This window comes from Anabrus simplex, chromosome 1, assembly GCF_040414725.1.
Source record: "Anabrus simplex isolate iqAnaSimp1 chromosome 1, ASM4041472v1, whole genome shotgun sequence".
Taxonomy (NCBI): domain Eukaryota; kingdom Metazoa; phylum Arthropoda; class Insecta; order Orthoptera; family Tettigoniidae; genus Anabrus; species Anabrus simplex.
Genome location: NC_090265.1, coordinates 1,343,419,826 through 1,343,438,987, shown reverse-complemented (window position 1 = coordinate 1,343,438,987; position 19,162 = coordinate 1,343,419,826). Strand labels below are relative to the sequence as shown.

The 19,162-nt window shown below is 38.4% G+C and overlaps 1 protein-coding gene across 1 annotated transcript; it reads right to left on the bottom strand.

The window, feature by feature from the left end:
* Positions 1-5,104: 5,104 nt before the first annotated feature.
* On the bottom strand, positions 5,105-8,949 carry LOC137501840 (uncharacterized). Its single transcript, XM_068228944.1, has 5 exons — positions 8,857-8,949; positions 6,029-6,259; positions 5,829-5,899; positions 5,553-5,702; positions 5,105-5,342 (listed from the first exon to the last, which is right to left on the bottom strand). Exons 2-5 carry the CDS (start codon positions 6,165-6,167, stop codon positions 5,124-5,126), a joined length of 579 nt encoding a protein of 192 aa, XP_068085045.1. The 5' UTR covers positions 6,168-6,259; positions 8,857-8,949; the 3' UTR covers positions 5,105-5,123.
* Between the last annotated feature and the right edge of the window lie 10,213 nt (positions 8,950-19,162).

The window sequence follows — 19,162 nt, the reverse complement described above, 5'->3', positions numbered from 1 at the left end:
CACACTTCTGCCCCATATAACATTTTTCCTTTAACCATTGATTGGAACACCATTCTCTGAATTTTGTATTTAATATCAGGGAATTTATTCTCCAATAACCCCAATATAGCCAGTGCTCCTCTCCCTTTTAATTTAGCTGTTTTGGTCTGGTTTTTCATGTTCCATTGCTACTAATTATCACTCCTAAGTACTCAATTTTTTTTTCTGTTCTGATTTCTTCTTGTTCTACTATCCAAAATTTATTTTCTTTCTTGTCTTTCCTTTTCCTGCATACCATTATCTGTGTCCTCTGTACATTTATTCTAAGTGCCCATCTTTTTTTATATTCCACCACCTCTGCTAGCCCTTTTCTCAACCCCCTTGCTGTTAGTGCCAAAATCAATAAATCATCCGCAAATAGCAGTCCAGGTATTTCCCGTTTGTTTATCCAAGGACATTGCCAGCCCTCGCCACCATGACCGTCTAATATATTGTTTATAAACAATAAAAACAATATCGGTGACAGTTTACAGCCTTATCTTACACCCCTCTTGGATTCAATACACTTACTCAATTCACCCCCTTGTAATTTAATCATCACCATTACTTCCTCGTATATTCCTTCTATTGCCATTCTCATTTTCTTTGATAGCCCGATATCCCTTAACCTAGTAAACAACGCCTCCCTATTCACTGTATCGAAGGCTTTCTCCAAATCTATTGCTCCTACATATAATCTCATCCCTGCTATCTTGACATATTTCGTAATTAAAGTATCCAAAATCCATATATTATCCACAGAATTTCTCTCTTTTCTGAACCCATTTTGATACTCCGAAATCCTTCCATACTTCTCTGCCCAATTTAAAATCCTATTGGCTAAAATTCCTGTGTATACCTTCGATAACGAGTCAAGGAGTGTTATTCCTCTGTGGTTATTAGGATCACTTCGACTACCTTTATTCTTGTATATAGGACATAATACTCCTTTTCTCCATTCACTAGGAAATTTCGCCGATTCCCATATCTTGTTAAAAAATTTACCATCACCTTCAACATCGATTCGTTTGTCCCTACTTCCTTCCATACTCTATTGGTAATACCATTCACCCCACCCGCTACTTTCGTTTTTATTTTACTTAACACACTAATTATTTCTTGGATTGTTATTTCCCCATCTAGTAACTGTACTCCTACTTGCAAATCTCTTCGGATAAATGTCCTACTTTTTCCCCATGCCAATCTCCTCTCCCACTCAAAAGACCTGCAAAATATTCTACCCACTCGTTTTCTTCTATGTTTGCTCCCTTCCCCGTAGGCCTAGTTCTCTTAAGTTTGTTAATGGTTTTCCATATCCTCTCAAATCTTTTCTCTTTGCAATATCTATTCACTCTTTCTGCTTCCGTCTCTCTCCAGCATTTCTTTTTCTCATTCAGTAGCGTCTTGTATTCTCTTCTTAGTTTACAATATTCCTCTCTTTTTCTTGTTTCCCTCCTTTCTTAAACTCTGCTAGTGCCGACATAACTATCCCACGTTCCCTCTTACAATCTTCATCAAACCATCCCGTAGCTCTGATTTTGTCTCCCTCTTCTCTTATCTTTACTTTCTTTCGCACCTCCCATACAGGACGCTCTATTATTTTTAAGGCTTTATCTATGTCCTCTTCTTCTAGCACACTTTCAGCTTCTACTCTTATATTATCTCCCCTCTCACTTAACTCCAATATCAATTTCTCAATCGTAGTTTCATTCCAAATATATTTCCATCTCTCTTTATGCCTCATCCTATTTCCTAACCCTCTCTTTGCTTCACCATTTTCCTCTCTTAATTTTATCCTAATGGGCATGTGATCTGTTGACCCACATTCTACCTCCTCATAACTTATTATTTTCCTTAAAGCTGTTTCCGAGCTTACTCCTATATCTACCACACTCCCTCCCTTTGATGTGATGAATGTCAGTTCTCCCGTAGTGTCTCCCTTCATCCATCCATTTAAAATATATAATTTTTCTATAGCACATAGCTCTAGCAATTTTACACCATTACTATTTATCTCTTTGTCTTTACTGTTTCTTTTGTACCCTCTCACGTCATTATCCTCCCTCCCATAGTTCGGTACCCTATTACTCACTCTTGCATTCCAATCTCCTATTAGTATCATTCCATCTTCCATATATGTACCTTTAATTTTATTTATTCAATCAGATCTTCGAAAAAAAAAAAAAATATTCGCATAAACTGAATCATTAGGATGGTTGTACAAGAGAGCTATACAAATTGCCTCTTTCTCTTCTCATTCCATTTTAACTCTAAACCACACCACCCCTTCTACCTCATTTTGTATTCTCTCTACTCTCCCTACTATCTCATTTTTTATGAAGACTTTTATACCTCCCGGATTCCTTCCCATCCTCTCTATTTTCTTCTTTGTGACATTGACTACTCTATACCCATCCCATTCGATTTCTATCCCTTTCCCTAGCCAAGTCTCCACTAGGGCAATGATCTCAAACTCTTTGACTAATTTCTCTATTTCTTTCTTTCCTTGTTTCCCCATCAACTCCTCAATATTCCACAACCCTATTGTCATCTCTAGTTATTTTTGCCCTCCCCCTCTCTGCTTCTGTACTTCTCCACTTCCACCCATATTCCTTGTCACTCTTTCTTGTAATTCTTCTCCATCTCTATCCCCTCCTTCATTTCTCTCATCTTCCTTCCCTTTGTCCGTGCCTACGCCTTTTTCTTTCCCCATAAATCCTTCAAACTTAATGATCTTTCCTTAATACCTGTCTTCTCTCTATTTTATTTTCTGAATTCCTTTTATTCGGTGAGGATGAATCCTTACCCTGTCTCCTATTGTCTTCAACTGCACTTTTCATTTCGCTCTGTCCCACTTGTGACACATTACTTGCTTCTTCCATCTCTCCACTGCGCTGACTCTTCAAGGTCTCTGCAGTCTCGACCATCTGTTTGCTGGCTCTGCTGGTCAGCAGTTCTCTACTTTCTGCACCGGATCTGGTGTGGACTTCGCTCACTTCCGTAATATCACTCTCCACTACGTCACTACCACTTCTCCTAGCGCTCTTCCTTGCTGCTCCCTCTGCCGTCCCGGACTCCTTCTGTTGTTGTTGGTGTTCCTCATCCAGTTTTTTTAGCTGGATTACTCCCCATATACGATTCCATCTTCTGTCTCCAACCACCAATTGTTGTCCTCTGATATATGCTTTGAGTCCTTGTTATTTTGCATCTTTTAAGTGTCTGTTTAGGACCTGTTCTTCTCGATGATTTCTCTGTTCATCTCCCTTCGTATCCACACTTTCTCTCCTTTTAGATTACTCGAATTTCTTATCACAATGTCAGCCATCAGGGTGGATAATAATTTCACTCTGATTGGCCTTCTTCCCTTCATTTTCCTCACACGTTGCACATCGTCTATATCTACTTCACTAAAATTGATTTTCATTCTATTCTGGATCACCTCAACCACTTTATATACTAGTTCCACTTTTGTTTCTTTTTCTTCTTCTTGGACACCATATATAAAAATATTTTTTCTCACACTATCTTGCACACCCCTCTCTACTAGTCTCTTAGTTTCTCTCAGGTCCCGCTCCAAGCTTCTTACTTTCTGTTTCAACACATCCAACTCGTCTTTATTACATCCTTCCTCTTCTAATATCTTCTTTACGTCTTCCTTAATACTAGACTTTAGGTCCATAAAGTCCTTGGATAGCTCTCTAAACATTTCCTTTATTTGTTCTGTCTGACAAGCCTCTCTTATCATCTCTCTTATTGCTTCAAATTCTGCCCGAGTGCACCAACCTCGGTAAAGAGAATACCGCGGTAAACTGCACAATTTTACCAGGGTAAAGTCGTATTTCTGTTGCACCAAGCTCGGTTTCGAGTTTACCGACATTTTACCGCGGTATAATGTTTACCGCTCGTGAGCGAGAGGTTAACTAAGAAAACCGCGGTAAAGTTGTATTTGTGCTCTGTGGTTAAAGATTCCAAGATGGAGCTTAACAACTATAGGTTATATCTCCAGTATCTTAATCAGTTTGAAAGAAATGAAGGGAGAATTATAGAGGAGAGACGCGATTTATTTGAAGAATTAAGCGATGTTTCGTTCCAGAGAAGATTTAGATTGCGTAAGGAAACAGGGAATTATATTTTAGATTTAATTGGTGAACAATTGGAATTCCCGACTGGGAGAAACTGTCCTATATCGCCTAGAAATCGCCTTTTAATAGCGTTGCGGTTCTATGCAACTGGAACATTTCAAGGAGTGATCGGTGACGTCTGTGATGTTGACAGAACAACTGTATGCCGCATAATACGTAAGGTTTCTGATCTACTTGCGTCGTTATCGCCACAGTTCATTCAACTTCCACTTACGCAGCGGGAACAAAGGGAGGTTATGGAAGGGTTTCATACAATAGCTGGGTTCCCTGGTGTGTTGGGTGCACTGGACTGCACTCATGTGCGAATACAGTCTCCCGGAGGTGAAAATGGGGAGGTACCGGTATTTAGAAATAGGAAAGGTTATTTCTCGCTAAACGTGCAAACTGTGAACGATTCGAACCTCATGATACGAGATATTGTAGCAAGATGGCCAGGGTCGACTCATGATAGCACAATATTTCACAATTCTCGGCTGAGAGCGCGTCTCGAGACGAGAGAAATAGCTAATGGCTATCTTTTGGATGATGGAGGTTACCCATGTAAACCCTTCCTCCTTACACCTGTTCAGAATCCCACCTCCCCAGCAGAACAACGATATAACAGAGCCCATATTGCCACAAGGAATGTTGTCGAGAGACAATATGGTGTGTGGAAAAGGAGGTTCCCTTCCATGTCTTTAGGACTTCGATGCAACATTCAAAACATGTCGAACATTATCGTTGCCACGGCAGTGCTGCACAACATTGCCATTGCAGCTCGAGAAATAAATCCTCCCAATGACCCTGAAATTAATCTTCAATTACTTGATGAAGAAGAAGAAGGCAATTTACTAATACCTGCTGTGCATCTGCATCTCAGGCATGATGACAATCCAGGACAAGTTACCAGACGTGCTGTAATTAACAGACATTTTACTTAAATTCAAACAAAGTTAAGGTGAGATTTTATTTTTAAAATTTATTTTACAATGGTTCAGCATTTTTTGCCTTCCAGTAGGCAATTTTTTCTTTTAATAATTCCTTTTTTAATTTAAAAATTTCTATATCCTCTTTATGTTTTTCCTTCTTCAGCGCCATGTCCACCAAAAGTGCCTCTCGCTGCACTTCTGCAGCACTGGATATGGACTCCGTTGCTGTCAGCTTCCTCTTTTTTGTACCTCCAGGTGTCTTCCTCGATTGGTGCTGCAAAGAAAAATATACACCCATTCTTTTAGTGAAGAGAGAAAAAATGCAGTGCCATGTAAATTGAAAAAGAATATTTAATACTTTAGCCTCGATGTTATAAATATTGGTGATTTTTTAAATTTATTTTAACTATCTAAACTCTACCTCCAGTGCAGTGCAGTGCAGTGAAGTTTTTCTAAAACTAAATTAAAACAGAAAATATTTCACCTTTAGGCCTACACCACTTGAAGGTCTTGTTGGTGTATGTAGTGGAGTTTGCCCATAATCATGAGAACACTGGCCTAAGTTGTCACCCTCATCATCATCATCATCATCAGCATCATTATCACCATCACCATTGTCAACACCAAAGTCCCCCTAAAACAGAATAATTATATATATATTATTACATAAACACAGTCTGTACTTCTGTGGTCTGCAGTTACTTGTGTGTAGTTTTGTGCATTGTGATATATGGTGAACATATTAACATGCTGTACTCACATTAGCAATAGCTCGTAGTGTGCCCAGAGGGTTGGAAGTACTGGGAGGTCTTTTTAGACTGTCATCAGATTCTGGAAGTTATATTTACAGTTTATTATTTTAAAGTGATCTACTATATGCTATTGTTAAATGAAATTTACAAGCAAGATATATATAAGTATATCAGTTTACTACCATATAAGTATCCTATTTAGGCCTACCTTTGTTTTCTGCATAACCTGCATCCGAGTCATGGGTGCATGGAATACACACACTGCTTTCTGCAATAATCCCAAGCACTCTTTTATGTATGTCCTGTACTTTCGACGGTACGCTAGGTCCACCCCCTGTCTTATACATTTCTACCTTTTCATCAGCAGAGGTTCTTCTAGCCCTTCTTTTAAGGTTTTCATACACACCTTTTAAGTTAGTGTGTGACCTAGGTGTGGTACCTGAATAATATGTACAGAAAAATATAATAGAACATGTTGCAAAAGGATAATAAACCATATATACAAATGCCTGAACCCCAGAGGCAAAGTACACTACTGTATGTACAATTACAATCTCAGGTCTGTACAGTTGTTGTTCAGTAAAATACTGAGCACATAGTACTGTATAAGATCCTCATGGGTACACTTTTCTCAGAAACAATGGAACCTATAAGTATAATATTTATTATGGGTATCCAGAGTATTTGTATCTATTTGGGAGCTGAATTATACTTCAATAACAATTTAAAATTACTTTAATAAAATATAATTGCAACAAACATAGAATGCCATAAATATAACATTGCAGGATGATCCTCCTATTCAATACAAGTTCAAATTAGTTAACAGTTTCTGTCTAACATATCAACAACATGAATTACACAAATCGACATCAAGCTCAACACCATAAGTGACCTCATTGGAAGAATTGAAGCATGTGCAAACTATTTTAATGTTATCAATTTAGGCACAGATTCATCAAGCACTAATGTAACAAACTGATAAAAAATACTGAAGTAGGCTATATGCCATTTTAATGTTAACAACATAAGTACAGACTCTTTTCATCATGCACTAGTGTAACAAAGTGACAAGATTTTAAGTGTATATTACTTTCAGAAATAATTCTATGCATAAGCTAATTAGTTTTTAGGATATCTTACAGTTATATGGCTGAAGATGGTTTAAAATGTAGGGCTGAAACTAGAACCATGTATGTAATAATATAATAAAATGTGTACTAATCTGAAATTGTATTTATTAGGAGGAATATCCTTCAATATTATATTTAGGCCTATATAATATACATACCATCAATACAGAACATGAAACTCATAGTTTACAAAGAATACAGTACTATGCGTTCATTCTTTTTCTGAGTGACTACATATGATGCTAACCTACACATTCTTACCCTTTCTAGTGGTATGTAGTCCTAAAAATGCTTTATGGTTCCCACATAACCTGCATCGTTGATGGCTCATTGAGCACCGTGTGACAGCTGTTATGCAGTCTTTCGGACTGTTTAGCAGTTTGCTGCAGTGTTCTAATAACATGAAGTTATTGAATTCTTTGGAGAAACTGAAGTGATGAGGGCGTGTTCTCTGGAGGAAAAAAGTTATTAAGGATATTTTTGACAATAGAAATCATAACACTTGTCCAGATAAGCAATAAGGTTAAACTGGCATGAGGTCAATGCAATCTTACCATGGTGAAATCTATAAGAATTTACAGTAAGTTTCTCCATTTGTGTGATCAGCAGATCCCCATTAGTTTTTTTAAATTTATTATAGCAGAACAAGTATGTCATATGTACTCTTACAGAGCTTACCATTTGTTGGAGTTGCACATACATCACCCATAACCACATGTGAGCATACTGACATACGAAGCAAAATTACTTCAGTAGATTATAACACTAACCAATCTTGTGCTTCATTACACCACAGCAGTACGGTATGCAGTATCAAAGCAGCCTTTGTATTCCACTTCAGAGAGCAAGATATTGAATGATTATTTACTATTAAGCTGCAGTGAACCTCATGACTCTGAAAATGATAAAAATTATGAGGCTTTTCTTTACGAAGAGTTCCAGAATGGAGTCAGATACTGGTCCCTACACAGACCAGTCGCACTGCTGACAGTATTTTGGATAATCCCATTAGGTTGTGAATAGTACAGCAGGCAATGAAGCCACAACTGGAAAGATTACATACAATCACAACAGTAATCAGTCAGCAAGGAAGGAAACGTGTCTTGAATCCAAGTCAGTAAGTAACAAGCCCAATGCAAGCTATGCAGCCGGGAAATCTTACACAGATAAAATGAGCCAGAATGTAAAGTACAGAGCAATGAAATCACCATGATTCTGCAGGATGCATTACCACAAAAAATAAGGGAACAGAAAGGTTGGAAATACTCTGTTCATATTACTGGTATGCCCAACATAAAAAGTAATGATACCGAAAGGCATTTTATTCGTTCGACCACAGATTTCACATTCTAGGAGCAGGTAGTTTAAATCAAAAGCCAGTTCTCTGACATGCAAACTTATAGTGAATAAACCGGTAGCAAGAGTATGTAAAGTCGTGTTTCTCACTACACTAGGTATTTCTAATAAAGAAAAAAAATCACATTCTTGCTAAGTTAATTTTAATGCTTGCATATATTATTATTATTATTATTACTACCATCGCCATTGGGATGAAAAAGGGGTAACAACGAAAATGAAGATGGAGCTAACCGATACGAATGAAAGCTTTATTTTGGAAGTAATACTCATCAAGTCACTTCTAAGTTACTTTTTCAGAGGTATAGAACATTATAAATCCACTTCCGCCCATTTTCAGGAATTTAAAAAAATACTATGGCATTAAATTTTCACACTGGCAAATGTACACTAACCTAGCTATCCACAAAATAATTGCAATAGAACTTCAATGCAAAAGCGCAACTACCAGAGAAATTCTCCTCACAAATATTTCTCTAGCGGCATAGTGTACTTTCCCTCCCAGGGACAGATAAAGTCTATTAAATTGCTTTTTATATTTACTTACCTGGCACACAACTAAATTCTTGACTGATCCTTAACCAAGTTTTCTCCTTTTCTTTTATTGTAACGCTATCCGTCTTTTTATTTTCAATGACTGCCTTATATTTTTCAGCCAAATCCAACAGGACGAAATTTTCGTGAGGACTGAAATTAGGATTTCTAGGGCGTTTCATTACTTTATTTTCCATTTTAAGGAGCTGATAACTTGATTGCGCTGTCACAGAATGTAAACACGATGGACAAGTGACTGTCGAAACGATCACTGCCGGCTGGATAAGATAAAGACAAGTGACTGTCGAAATGATCACTGCTTCCTGAATACTACTTCGAATTTCTTCCGAGAGGAATAATAGCGAGAAAATCGAGCGTCAAGAAACCGCGGTAACGAAACCGGGCGATAGTAATGGTGCACTGCTTTTACGACAATACCACGGTAAAAGTTTTACCACGGTTTCGTAAAGGCTGATAATTACCGAGCTCGGTGCACTCGGGCAGTCCAATGGAGCCCACTGGTCCTGGGCCAGGATTAATTTCCACCCCTCCTATTATCAATAGCACCATCACCTGTAGAGTAGCCACCACCCTTCTTTTTTCACCTTTTAGATATATTCTTGTCTCCATTTTACTTCTCTTTATGCCGTTCCATCTCCCAATCGCTATCCTGTACTGGGTCAACGTGTTACCCATTGTTCCGCTGCTCCGCGCACTACTCAGCACATCCGCACTCCTTACTGTCTCAAAGACGACTGTGATACACAGGGGTAGGTCTTATTATTAATGGGAGGGCTGAGTGAGTCAGACGGTAAAAGCGCTCGCCTTCCAACCCCTAGTTGGCGGATTCAATCCCGGCTTTGTCTGATCGTATTTGAAAGTGTTCAAAGACGACAGCCTCGCGTCGATAGATTTACCGACACGTAAAGGAACTCCTTCAGGACAAAATTTTGGCACCTCATTGTATCCAAAAATCGTAAGGTAATTATTGAGTTTTAAACTAATAATAATAATAATAATAATAATAATAATAATAATAATAATAATACACTGACTGACAGAGCAAATGCAACACCAAGGAGGAGTGGTTCGAAAGGGATGAAAGTTGGGGAAAAAACAGAGACGGCACGGACGAGTAATTGATGTTTATTTCAAACCGATATGCAGGTTACACAATGCGCACGGCATCGAATCAGTAGGATGTAGGACCACCGCGAGCGGCGATGCACGCAGAAACACGTCGAGGTACAGAGTCAATAAGAGTGCGGATGGTGTCCTGAGGGATGGTTCTCCATTCTCTGTCAACCATTTGCCACAGTTGGTCGTCCGTACGAGGCTGGGGCAGAGTTTGCAAACGGCGTCCAATGAGATCCCACACGTGTTCGATTGGTGAGAGATCCGGAGAGTACGCTGGCCACGGAAGCAACTGTACACCTCGTAGAGCCTGTTGGGAGATGCGAGCAGTGTGTGGGCGGGCATTATCCTGCTGAAACAGAGCATTGAGCAGCCCCTGAAGGTACGGGAGTGCAACCGGCCGCAGCACATGCTGCACGTAGCGGTGGGCATTTAACGTGCCTTGAATACGCACTAGAGGTGACGTGGAATCATACGCAATAGCGCCCCAAACCATGATGCCGCGTTGTCTAGCGGTAGGGCGCTCCACATTTACTGCCGGATTTGACCTTTCTCCACGCCGACGCCTCGTCTCACACTCGTCTGTGGTGACTATCACTGACAGAACAGAAGCGTGACTCATCGGAGAACACGACGTTCCGCCATTCCCTCATCCAAGTCGCTCTAGCCCGGCACCATGCCAGGCGTGCACGTCTATGCTGTGGAGTCAATGGTAGTCTTCTGAGCGGACGCCGGGAGTGCAGGCCTCCTTCAACCAATCGACGGGAAATTGTTCTGGTCGATATTGGAACAGCCAGGGTGTCTTGCACATGCTGAAGAATGGCGGTTGACTTGGCGTTCGGGGCTGCCACCGCTTGGCGGCGGATGCGCCGATCCTCGCGTGCTGACGTCACTCGGGCTGCGCCTGGACCCCTCGCACGTGTCACATGTCCCTGCGCCAACCATCTTCGCCACAGGCGCTGCACCGTGGACACATCCCTATGGGTATCGGCTGCGATTTGACGAAGCGACCAACCTGCCTTTCTCAGCCCGATCACCATACCCCTCGTAAAGTCGTCTGTCTGCTGGAAATGCCTCCGTTGACGGCGGCCTGGCATTCTTAGCTATATACGTGTCCTGTGGCACACGACAACACGTTCTACAATGACTGTCGGCTGAGAAATCACGGTACGAAGTGGGCCATTCGCCAACGCCGTGTCCCATTTATCGTTCGCTACGTGCGCAGCACAGCGGCGCATTTCACATCATCAGTGACGTCAGTCTACCCTGCAATTGGCATAAAGTTCTGATCACTCCTTCTTGGTGTTGCATTTGCTCTGTCTGTCAGTGTAGTAATAATGGTGATCAGCAGTCTATTTTGGTCACATTCTGAAATGACAAATAGGCCTACAATCAGATACAACTTATCATAGAAAGCAAGATAGAGAGAAAACATAGAAGATTATCCTAGATGGGGAATCTCCTGCAGTGGTTCGACACCCACGATGAAGCAACTCCGATACGAGAAACATAAAATAGGAACACTTCCACCATGAAAGTTGTCTACCTTCTGACAGATGACGGTACCAGGAGAGCCGGTCTGAGTAGCTCAGACTGTTGAGGTGCTCGCTTTCTGACTCTAACTTGGCCGGTTCGATCCTGGCTCACGTCAGTCACGTGGTGCTGTATTTGAACGTGCTCAGACACGTCAGCCTCGTAAGGTAGATTTACTGCCTCATAAAAGAACTCTCGTGGGTCTAAATTCCAACACATCGGTGTCTCCGAAAACCGTAAAAGTAGTTAGAGGGATGTAAAGCAAATAACATTGATTGAGAAAAACCCACTCCACATGACAAAATGACCATGCTAATTATGCCAATGGAAAAGTACAAACTCTATTAATGTTGTAAACAGTAAGGAGTGCAACAAAGTACCTATGGAAATAAATAACAATTTCACCTGCGGATAAGCACATTACTGTAAGTGCTTTTCAGGTTGTGATGTTTTGAACATCACAGCATGTAGAAAACTATCGAAATGTGTACCGTAATGTATATATTTAATTTGTGGTAGGTCATTTTAAATTATTATGTTTATATACAGGGTTTTTAGTCATCCATGTCACATCATCATCTCATTTCTTTGTATCACGGCTATAACGTATTCTGAACCAACGACTTCTTGAGTAAGGTATTACAACATCACTCGTATTAATGGCATGCAGTAAATTTCCAGTAGCCGAGGTCAGGTGACCGGACTCAGCATGCTAATTTTAGCCCATTACCAGGAAAAAATAAGTCATCAAGCTTGCAAGATTCCTTACCCCTTCCATATTCTGAAGAGACAGTTAAAGCGTTGTTAACGCCTACTTTTCGAAGTTCGCTACATGACGATTTGATTGCCCGCGAAAGTTCAACCTATGTGAATGGACGTTATGGAACAAGATGATGGATACACAACGATGTATAGGAGAAGGGATAGTACATCAGATCTTACTGGACCATGTGATATGGTTGATGGAGGGAGACTTTGGAGCCTATATACATCGACGATAGGAGCACGAGAGCATCTATACGTGGGTTTAATCTATTCTATCATTTCATCGGAGGAGGACTCTGCATCTCGACATCGGGGAAGGTCTTAACTGCTGAAGATCTTAACTTAGTTCACTTCCCATCTGAGTAGAGCACTCCCATTGCAACCTGGTTATCTCGATGACGAGAGTTAAAGTCAACGAGAGACCGGTTTTGACTGGTATAGGACAGGATAAATTTTGTTATGTATTTAGTTACGCTGCAATTCTGTAACACGGAAGAATACAAGTGTATTTTCTTCATGAACGTAACCCAAGGTGGTTTTGCTATTGAAATTAGGGCTCATTACAACTTTATGTAAGGAGTACTGTAGGAAGCGTTAAAGTCAGGAAAGTAATTGTTCAATTAGTGGGCTATGCACGAATCAGACATAGGACTGGTAGCTACAACGAGAGATGACGACGCCAGCACGAGAGGTCCATCAAATCAGCTGCTACATAGATCGTGTCCAGATAACAGAGTCTACAAGTGGTGAGCTAATGGCATAAATTACTGCACGTCTCCACGTAAAAGTTCATGTTCTTAAAGTTTATTTCATTCAATTTTCTTTTGCTTCCCGAAGTTCAGAGATCGTAAATACGCCGTCACTTTTTTCATCCTAATAAATAGTTATTTTAATTGGTATTTTCTAAAATTATTATGAATAATCCCTAATTTCCAAGTTAATGTGTACTTAATGGTTAGCGTTCCGTCACCCCACCTCTGGGAGTATTAAGAGTCTCATTATCTATTATTATTATTATTATTATTATTAATTATCAACTATCGTCTTCAAACCATAAGTTTGAAGGTTCGCGCCCATGGGATATTACTTATGGAGAAGTATATGAGCAAGTATGTATTTATATTCAAATTAAGGTGACCCGGCAAGTCACATATTGTCGCACATCTTTGGGCAAGAGTGGGTACGTCACAAGGTGCAAATAATTGAAAATATAATGTGTAATATAATATCCTACAACATATTCGCAAATGTATTATAGATAAGTTATAAATAACACAAAATTAAAATGTAAAAAATTTATTATTATTACTGCGTCCAGGTACGACACACGAAAAAATACTCCGGTAGCTCGTTAACATCTCAGGGTAAATCATCATGTAATAACTCGGCTTTACGTGAATTCAATGAGAAAATCTATCGCGTGCGAAAATAATTAATCTCCGGATGAACGTCCCCATTCTATCGCATGTCTTATCACCGCAAGTACCATGATAAATCGCAAAATCAACTTAAAACTAGATTAACCTACGACAACTATCTGTAAACCACTTACTCACATATTTAAAAATCAATAATAAGAAGTTTATTAAATTAATTGCATTATGAAGGAAAGAGAAAGTAGGTTTCTCCAATATCTGTCCAATAAATCATAAAATAAATCAACACTATATTTTCGTTTCATTTAAGTCAGCGCTGGCTTAGTAAAGTTGAATATCAATCCTGACATGAGCTAACATCTCGTTTCACATTCTCATTTGATATGAAAATATTAAGTTATTCATTCACATCAATTAAATAATAATAAATTTAAAAGAAAATCAATCATTTCTCTGATTAATATACATTTAATTCATTTTTCAATGTTTTCTTTTAAGTCTCGTAATTTAAATTGTTTTATGTATATCGCATCTTCTTTGATGTTTTCGTTGAATGACAAGCTAAGGGTACTAATCCCTACTGCCATCTGTAATCTTGGCACCTACCATCCTAATCTTATTATATTTACGTATTTGTAAAATCATATATTATCTTTCAAAAAATAATCTAAACCTCATTACTAACTGAAGTAGTTCTTAATTATTCTTGTTGACATCCTCTCACTACGTGTCTGACTTTACATGAAGCCTTATTTGCAATGACAAGTTAGTCTAAGTGACTCCTCTCAATTTTAAATATGATAGCTCAATATTACCTCTGACGTCGGTGTTATTCTACATATCTACACACTCATTTCATTTCTCAATTTTCGCATCACATCTGTATGATATTTGCTATTAATATTTCATTACAACACAGCTGTATTTCGATATAGTAGAAACCATCTACACTAATATACGCGTCTGTGTTTGCCATGCATACCTTGTTTCACGTTATTCCCTCGAAGTATTACCACAGTCTAATACACACAGTCGCGAAGCTCCTTAGTGATGAAATGGCATCCTGTTGACAAGCGGAACGACACCAGCGCTCGTAGCGGCCAGCAAGCCGGTACTGTTCTCTACCCAACAGCTGGTACCTCCCCGTAAATTATAAGTATTGCAGCCACCTGAAAAACTATCTAATAGTAAATTTCACAAAACACGCTGATAGACTAGACTATTTATTGCTATAGCATGGAAAGCCTTGTTAAGGTTAGCCATTTTCAAAGACCTTTTATTGAACTGAATTTGGTTAAGATCTCAGCAACCTAAATGACTGAATTTTAGGTACTTCGTGTTTTTTCTATGGCACTGAAAACTTTCATTACAAAATTTGATAATGTAACATAATCTTAGTTTCACAAATAATTCCAATAGCAACAGCTTAGTACCTTCACAGCATTCCTGTGGAAAATTAGGTATTTCCATTAGGGAGTTAATGAAAAGTGTACCACACAGAAGCTTGTGAGCATTCTCCTCAAACATACAGGAAAGCCTATGTTCACACTTTCCTAAAAACGAATATAACACATCGTTACACATAGTCAGGCCACCAAAAGCACTATTTATGTTCATAAGTTTCGAAATTACAATAAATCTTAACACTATCATCTAGAGAATCTGACTTATCTTCTAAAAACTGTCTGCATGTACTACAATCGTGAACAGAGAGAAACTGTTTTAACAAATAACCGAACACATATTTCATGCTATTTAACTCACCAAAATCTTTCGACAGTTCGACATTCGGAACATCAATAACTGACTGAACATTAACACTATTTAATAATGTTGACAATTTAAGTTTATGAGCACTTTTTATGTCCAACATTAATTGGTCCCAAAACGGAATCCCTCACAATTGCTACTCTCTTTTGAAGTGTTATTAAATATTTGACTGAATGTAGCACTGTTGAATGCAGAAATGAACTGCTTTGGAGATGGATTGGAGCAAAACCCTCCTTTCTGTCTTATCATAGAGAATAAATGTTCCAGGCGATCTTGGTTTATTTTTCGCATTAATAGGTATCTATTATCATTATCCAGCAATTAATTTTTTAACGCCCCTAATGCAACAATATTCATTCTCAACCCCTTTATACACTTTATCCTATTTGTTACATCTTTATTGTACGCATCCACAAATCTCCAAGATTCTACAAATTCTCTAAGACCAAGAAGCACTTCAAAATGCTCAGAATGGCATGTGATGGCATTTCTCAACTTCACTGGACCTTTAAGACTACAACAATTAAAAATATCAAATAAATCATTCAACTTCTGGTAAAACTCTGCAGTAGGCAAGGCTGCTGGACACATACTGCCACCTGCCACAAGTGTTTCAATAGATGTTGCCACAGAGTGGCTTAACACACGACAAGCAGTACTAACTTTCATTTTTGAAAAAGGTGGCAGCTCTACAGATTTTTTGTAAGCTTTGGTGCAAGTTTATATTTTCTTTTAGTGTCACTTTCATACAAGTCTTTGACATATTGCCAAGATGCAGTTCCTACTTCACCACTTTCTAAGCTGTACACTACATTATATTTAAATAAATTGTTCCTAACACTTTTTATTAAATGAGGTGTGACATAAAAGAAATATTGTTATCACCAACTGTTATGTATGGCTTTGATTCAGTAATGCCCAAATACTTTCTCCACTCCATAAAATTAGGGCCTTGATCACATACACAAATCTTAACAGTCAATCCTATTTCTTTCAGTTTATCTACAACAGTAAAAAATAAGTTTTTCAAATGCTTGGCACTTATTCCGTCCTGGGTAAGACAATATAATAACGGCTGCTTGAACTTGCTAAAAAACCCATTTATCATCATAACAAATGCACTATTTGCAACTTTTGGTGTACGTTCATCAACTAAATCTTCAAACCCTCTAATACTGTCACTAGAAGGATCATATGCCATGTTGCACATTAATGACATTTCATCCATTGAAATATTCACTAATCTTTCATGTTCTGGAAAAGATTTTACTTTTTCTTTCGGTAGTTCAAAAATACCTTCATTTAATCCACATTTAAGCCAAACACCCTCCATGTACTTCTGCAGTGTTCGTACTGAGGGGAGATCAAAGTACTGACACAGAAATCGGTAGCCTTACGGACTACAGTATAACAAGTTTAGAGCGAATAGCTTAATTTCCTGATTCCATCTAACTCCACACTTATGTTTTAGGGGTTTCCTAATTTGGTGTAACAATACATTAAGTGCCTCCTTCGTCAGGTATTTAGAACCTATACATTTCAGTTTTTCTCTGTCCGAGAGAACACTGTTCCTAGCTACTTTATGCTTTCTACCTTTACATTTGCATGTGCATGTACACCTCTTTAGCTCCCTACACCTCCGCCGCAAACGAACCACTTCAGCTGACTTATATTTGCACTTCTTCAGGCTATCACTAATTTCATTCAATGTGTGTATTTCTTCTGCCGCTGACACTTCCACTGGATTACTCGATACAGATGGTGCGATGTCTGAAGCAGTCTCTGTCCTAACAGCAGCTCCTGTTCTCTCGACACCTCTTGACTGCCTACAAGATAATTTCTTCTTCTTTGACATGGGTCCATCATCTCTAATCAATAACGTTCGCTTTAAGGAAATCCCTGGAGGTTTATTTGGAATTTCGAATACAGTTGGAACTGCATTCCACGCTAATTTCTTCTTCTCTACTGACATAAACTGGCTGTCTTCAAAATGATTCGAGCACAACTTTATGTTATTGTACAAATAATTCACATCTTTCTTCATTAAATCAGCCCTCCTACTATTTACAAGCCATTTACTACACCTGAAAATTAAAATATCGCTACGTGTTAGAGGAAAAGATTAGGTTAAAACGCTATTTAATTTCATAATTGGGAGGGTTTCCCCCACTGAATTATACTTCTGGATGACTGACAAACCAAAAACCTACTTATCTGAACTTCTATTTATACATCTTCACAATATTGGTCTATTATACAAAAATGTAAACCGCAGCCAATAAGCCTTGCCTTACCTTTCAGCATCTTTAGGAAACCTAAAAAATGATATCTCTGGTGTCTTCTTCTTGTTATTGGAGCAGTTAACAGCACTACACACATCTCCTTTCGTGAACACCATCTTTAACAGAAAATGAATCACTTGTAATGGAACTACCCCACACTAACCTTGCAAATTATACACAACTTACACATCTCAGTAGACCAGAAGCTTGCTTGCCACGTGGAGCGCTAGAGTCGCATGGGTGAAAAAATGGGCCAAGCTTCGCGACTGTGTATATTAGACTGTGGTATTACTCACTCAATGTACGTGCTTCTCATATTTGATCCATAATCTGAAATGTAACATTTAGCATCCTTCATTACATCTTCATTGCAACTATCTTCCTAATACTTCATTTCATTTAACTCATATAACTCCATTCACTTCTATATATCGCTCAATTCAAATTATAACAACAACATAATCATTTTTCTTCATATCATAACCTCTTCGTATTTAACACAATTCCTACGACGTATTAAACTTCGTTGCTACTATATTCACTTCACTGGATCATAATTCTTCACACTGAATAATATTTCATTTCAAGCATTACGTAATACCATCTCATGACGTAACTCGACAAGGAATAATCCATATAAATTACACTTCCTTTAACGTTACATAATGAAGCGTAATTAGCATGTTCGGCTTCAAAACCATTTAAGAAATCTAATGCACGCAAATACTCTCATTCTGTTGTGTGAAATCAAGTCATGGTCATCTTCCTCGTAAATAATCATATTTTCATTAGCTATCGTAATCCATTCAACATAATATGTTATACATATTATGTATAGTATAATCACTTCTTCGAGATATATCGATCTTGTCACAACTTAACTTCGTAAGATATAATTTAAACATTGCACTTCACTGAGTCACTTGCAAACTTAAATACTTCACACATATTATAAATTTTAAAAGATTATAACATCTACCTTAATTAAGAACCAATATTTAGCAAACTTAGCTTGTCATTCAGCAGGTATGGCGACTTTTGCAACTCTCCGTGCTACATCTCTGGTCCTCGGCCAGCTGGATCTATGGGTCAGCTGGAGTACTCTCCTTCAACAGGTTTGGTCAGCTGGCTCATTAAATATTCCTCTCCAGGTCGGTCCACCTCGAAATTACCAAGTTATTGCCATCTTCTTGCTTGAACTAGTATTAACAGAACATAATTCCAACGAGTAAGAGTTCATTTTGGAGCTTCTTAAAATCAAAATATCTCGTCAGTACTCGCGTATTTTGGCTTATTAATCAGATTTTTGCCAAATATTTAACACTGTGTTTAGTGTATCTTCGATTTTATCCTTGCCTTATTGTTTAATGTATAATGTTATACGATAATTATGTCCTTGAAAGCTTATGAATGTCTTAATTTCGCTTCTTGGAACTGATTTTTTATTATCTTTCTGTCC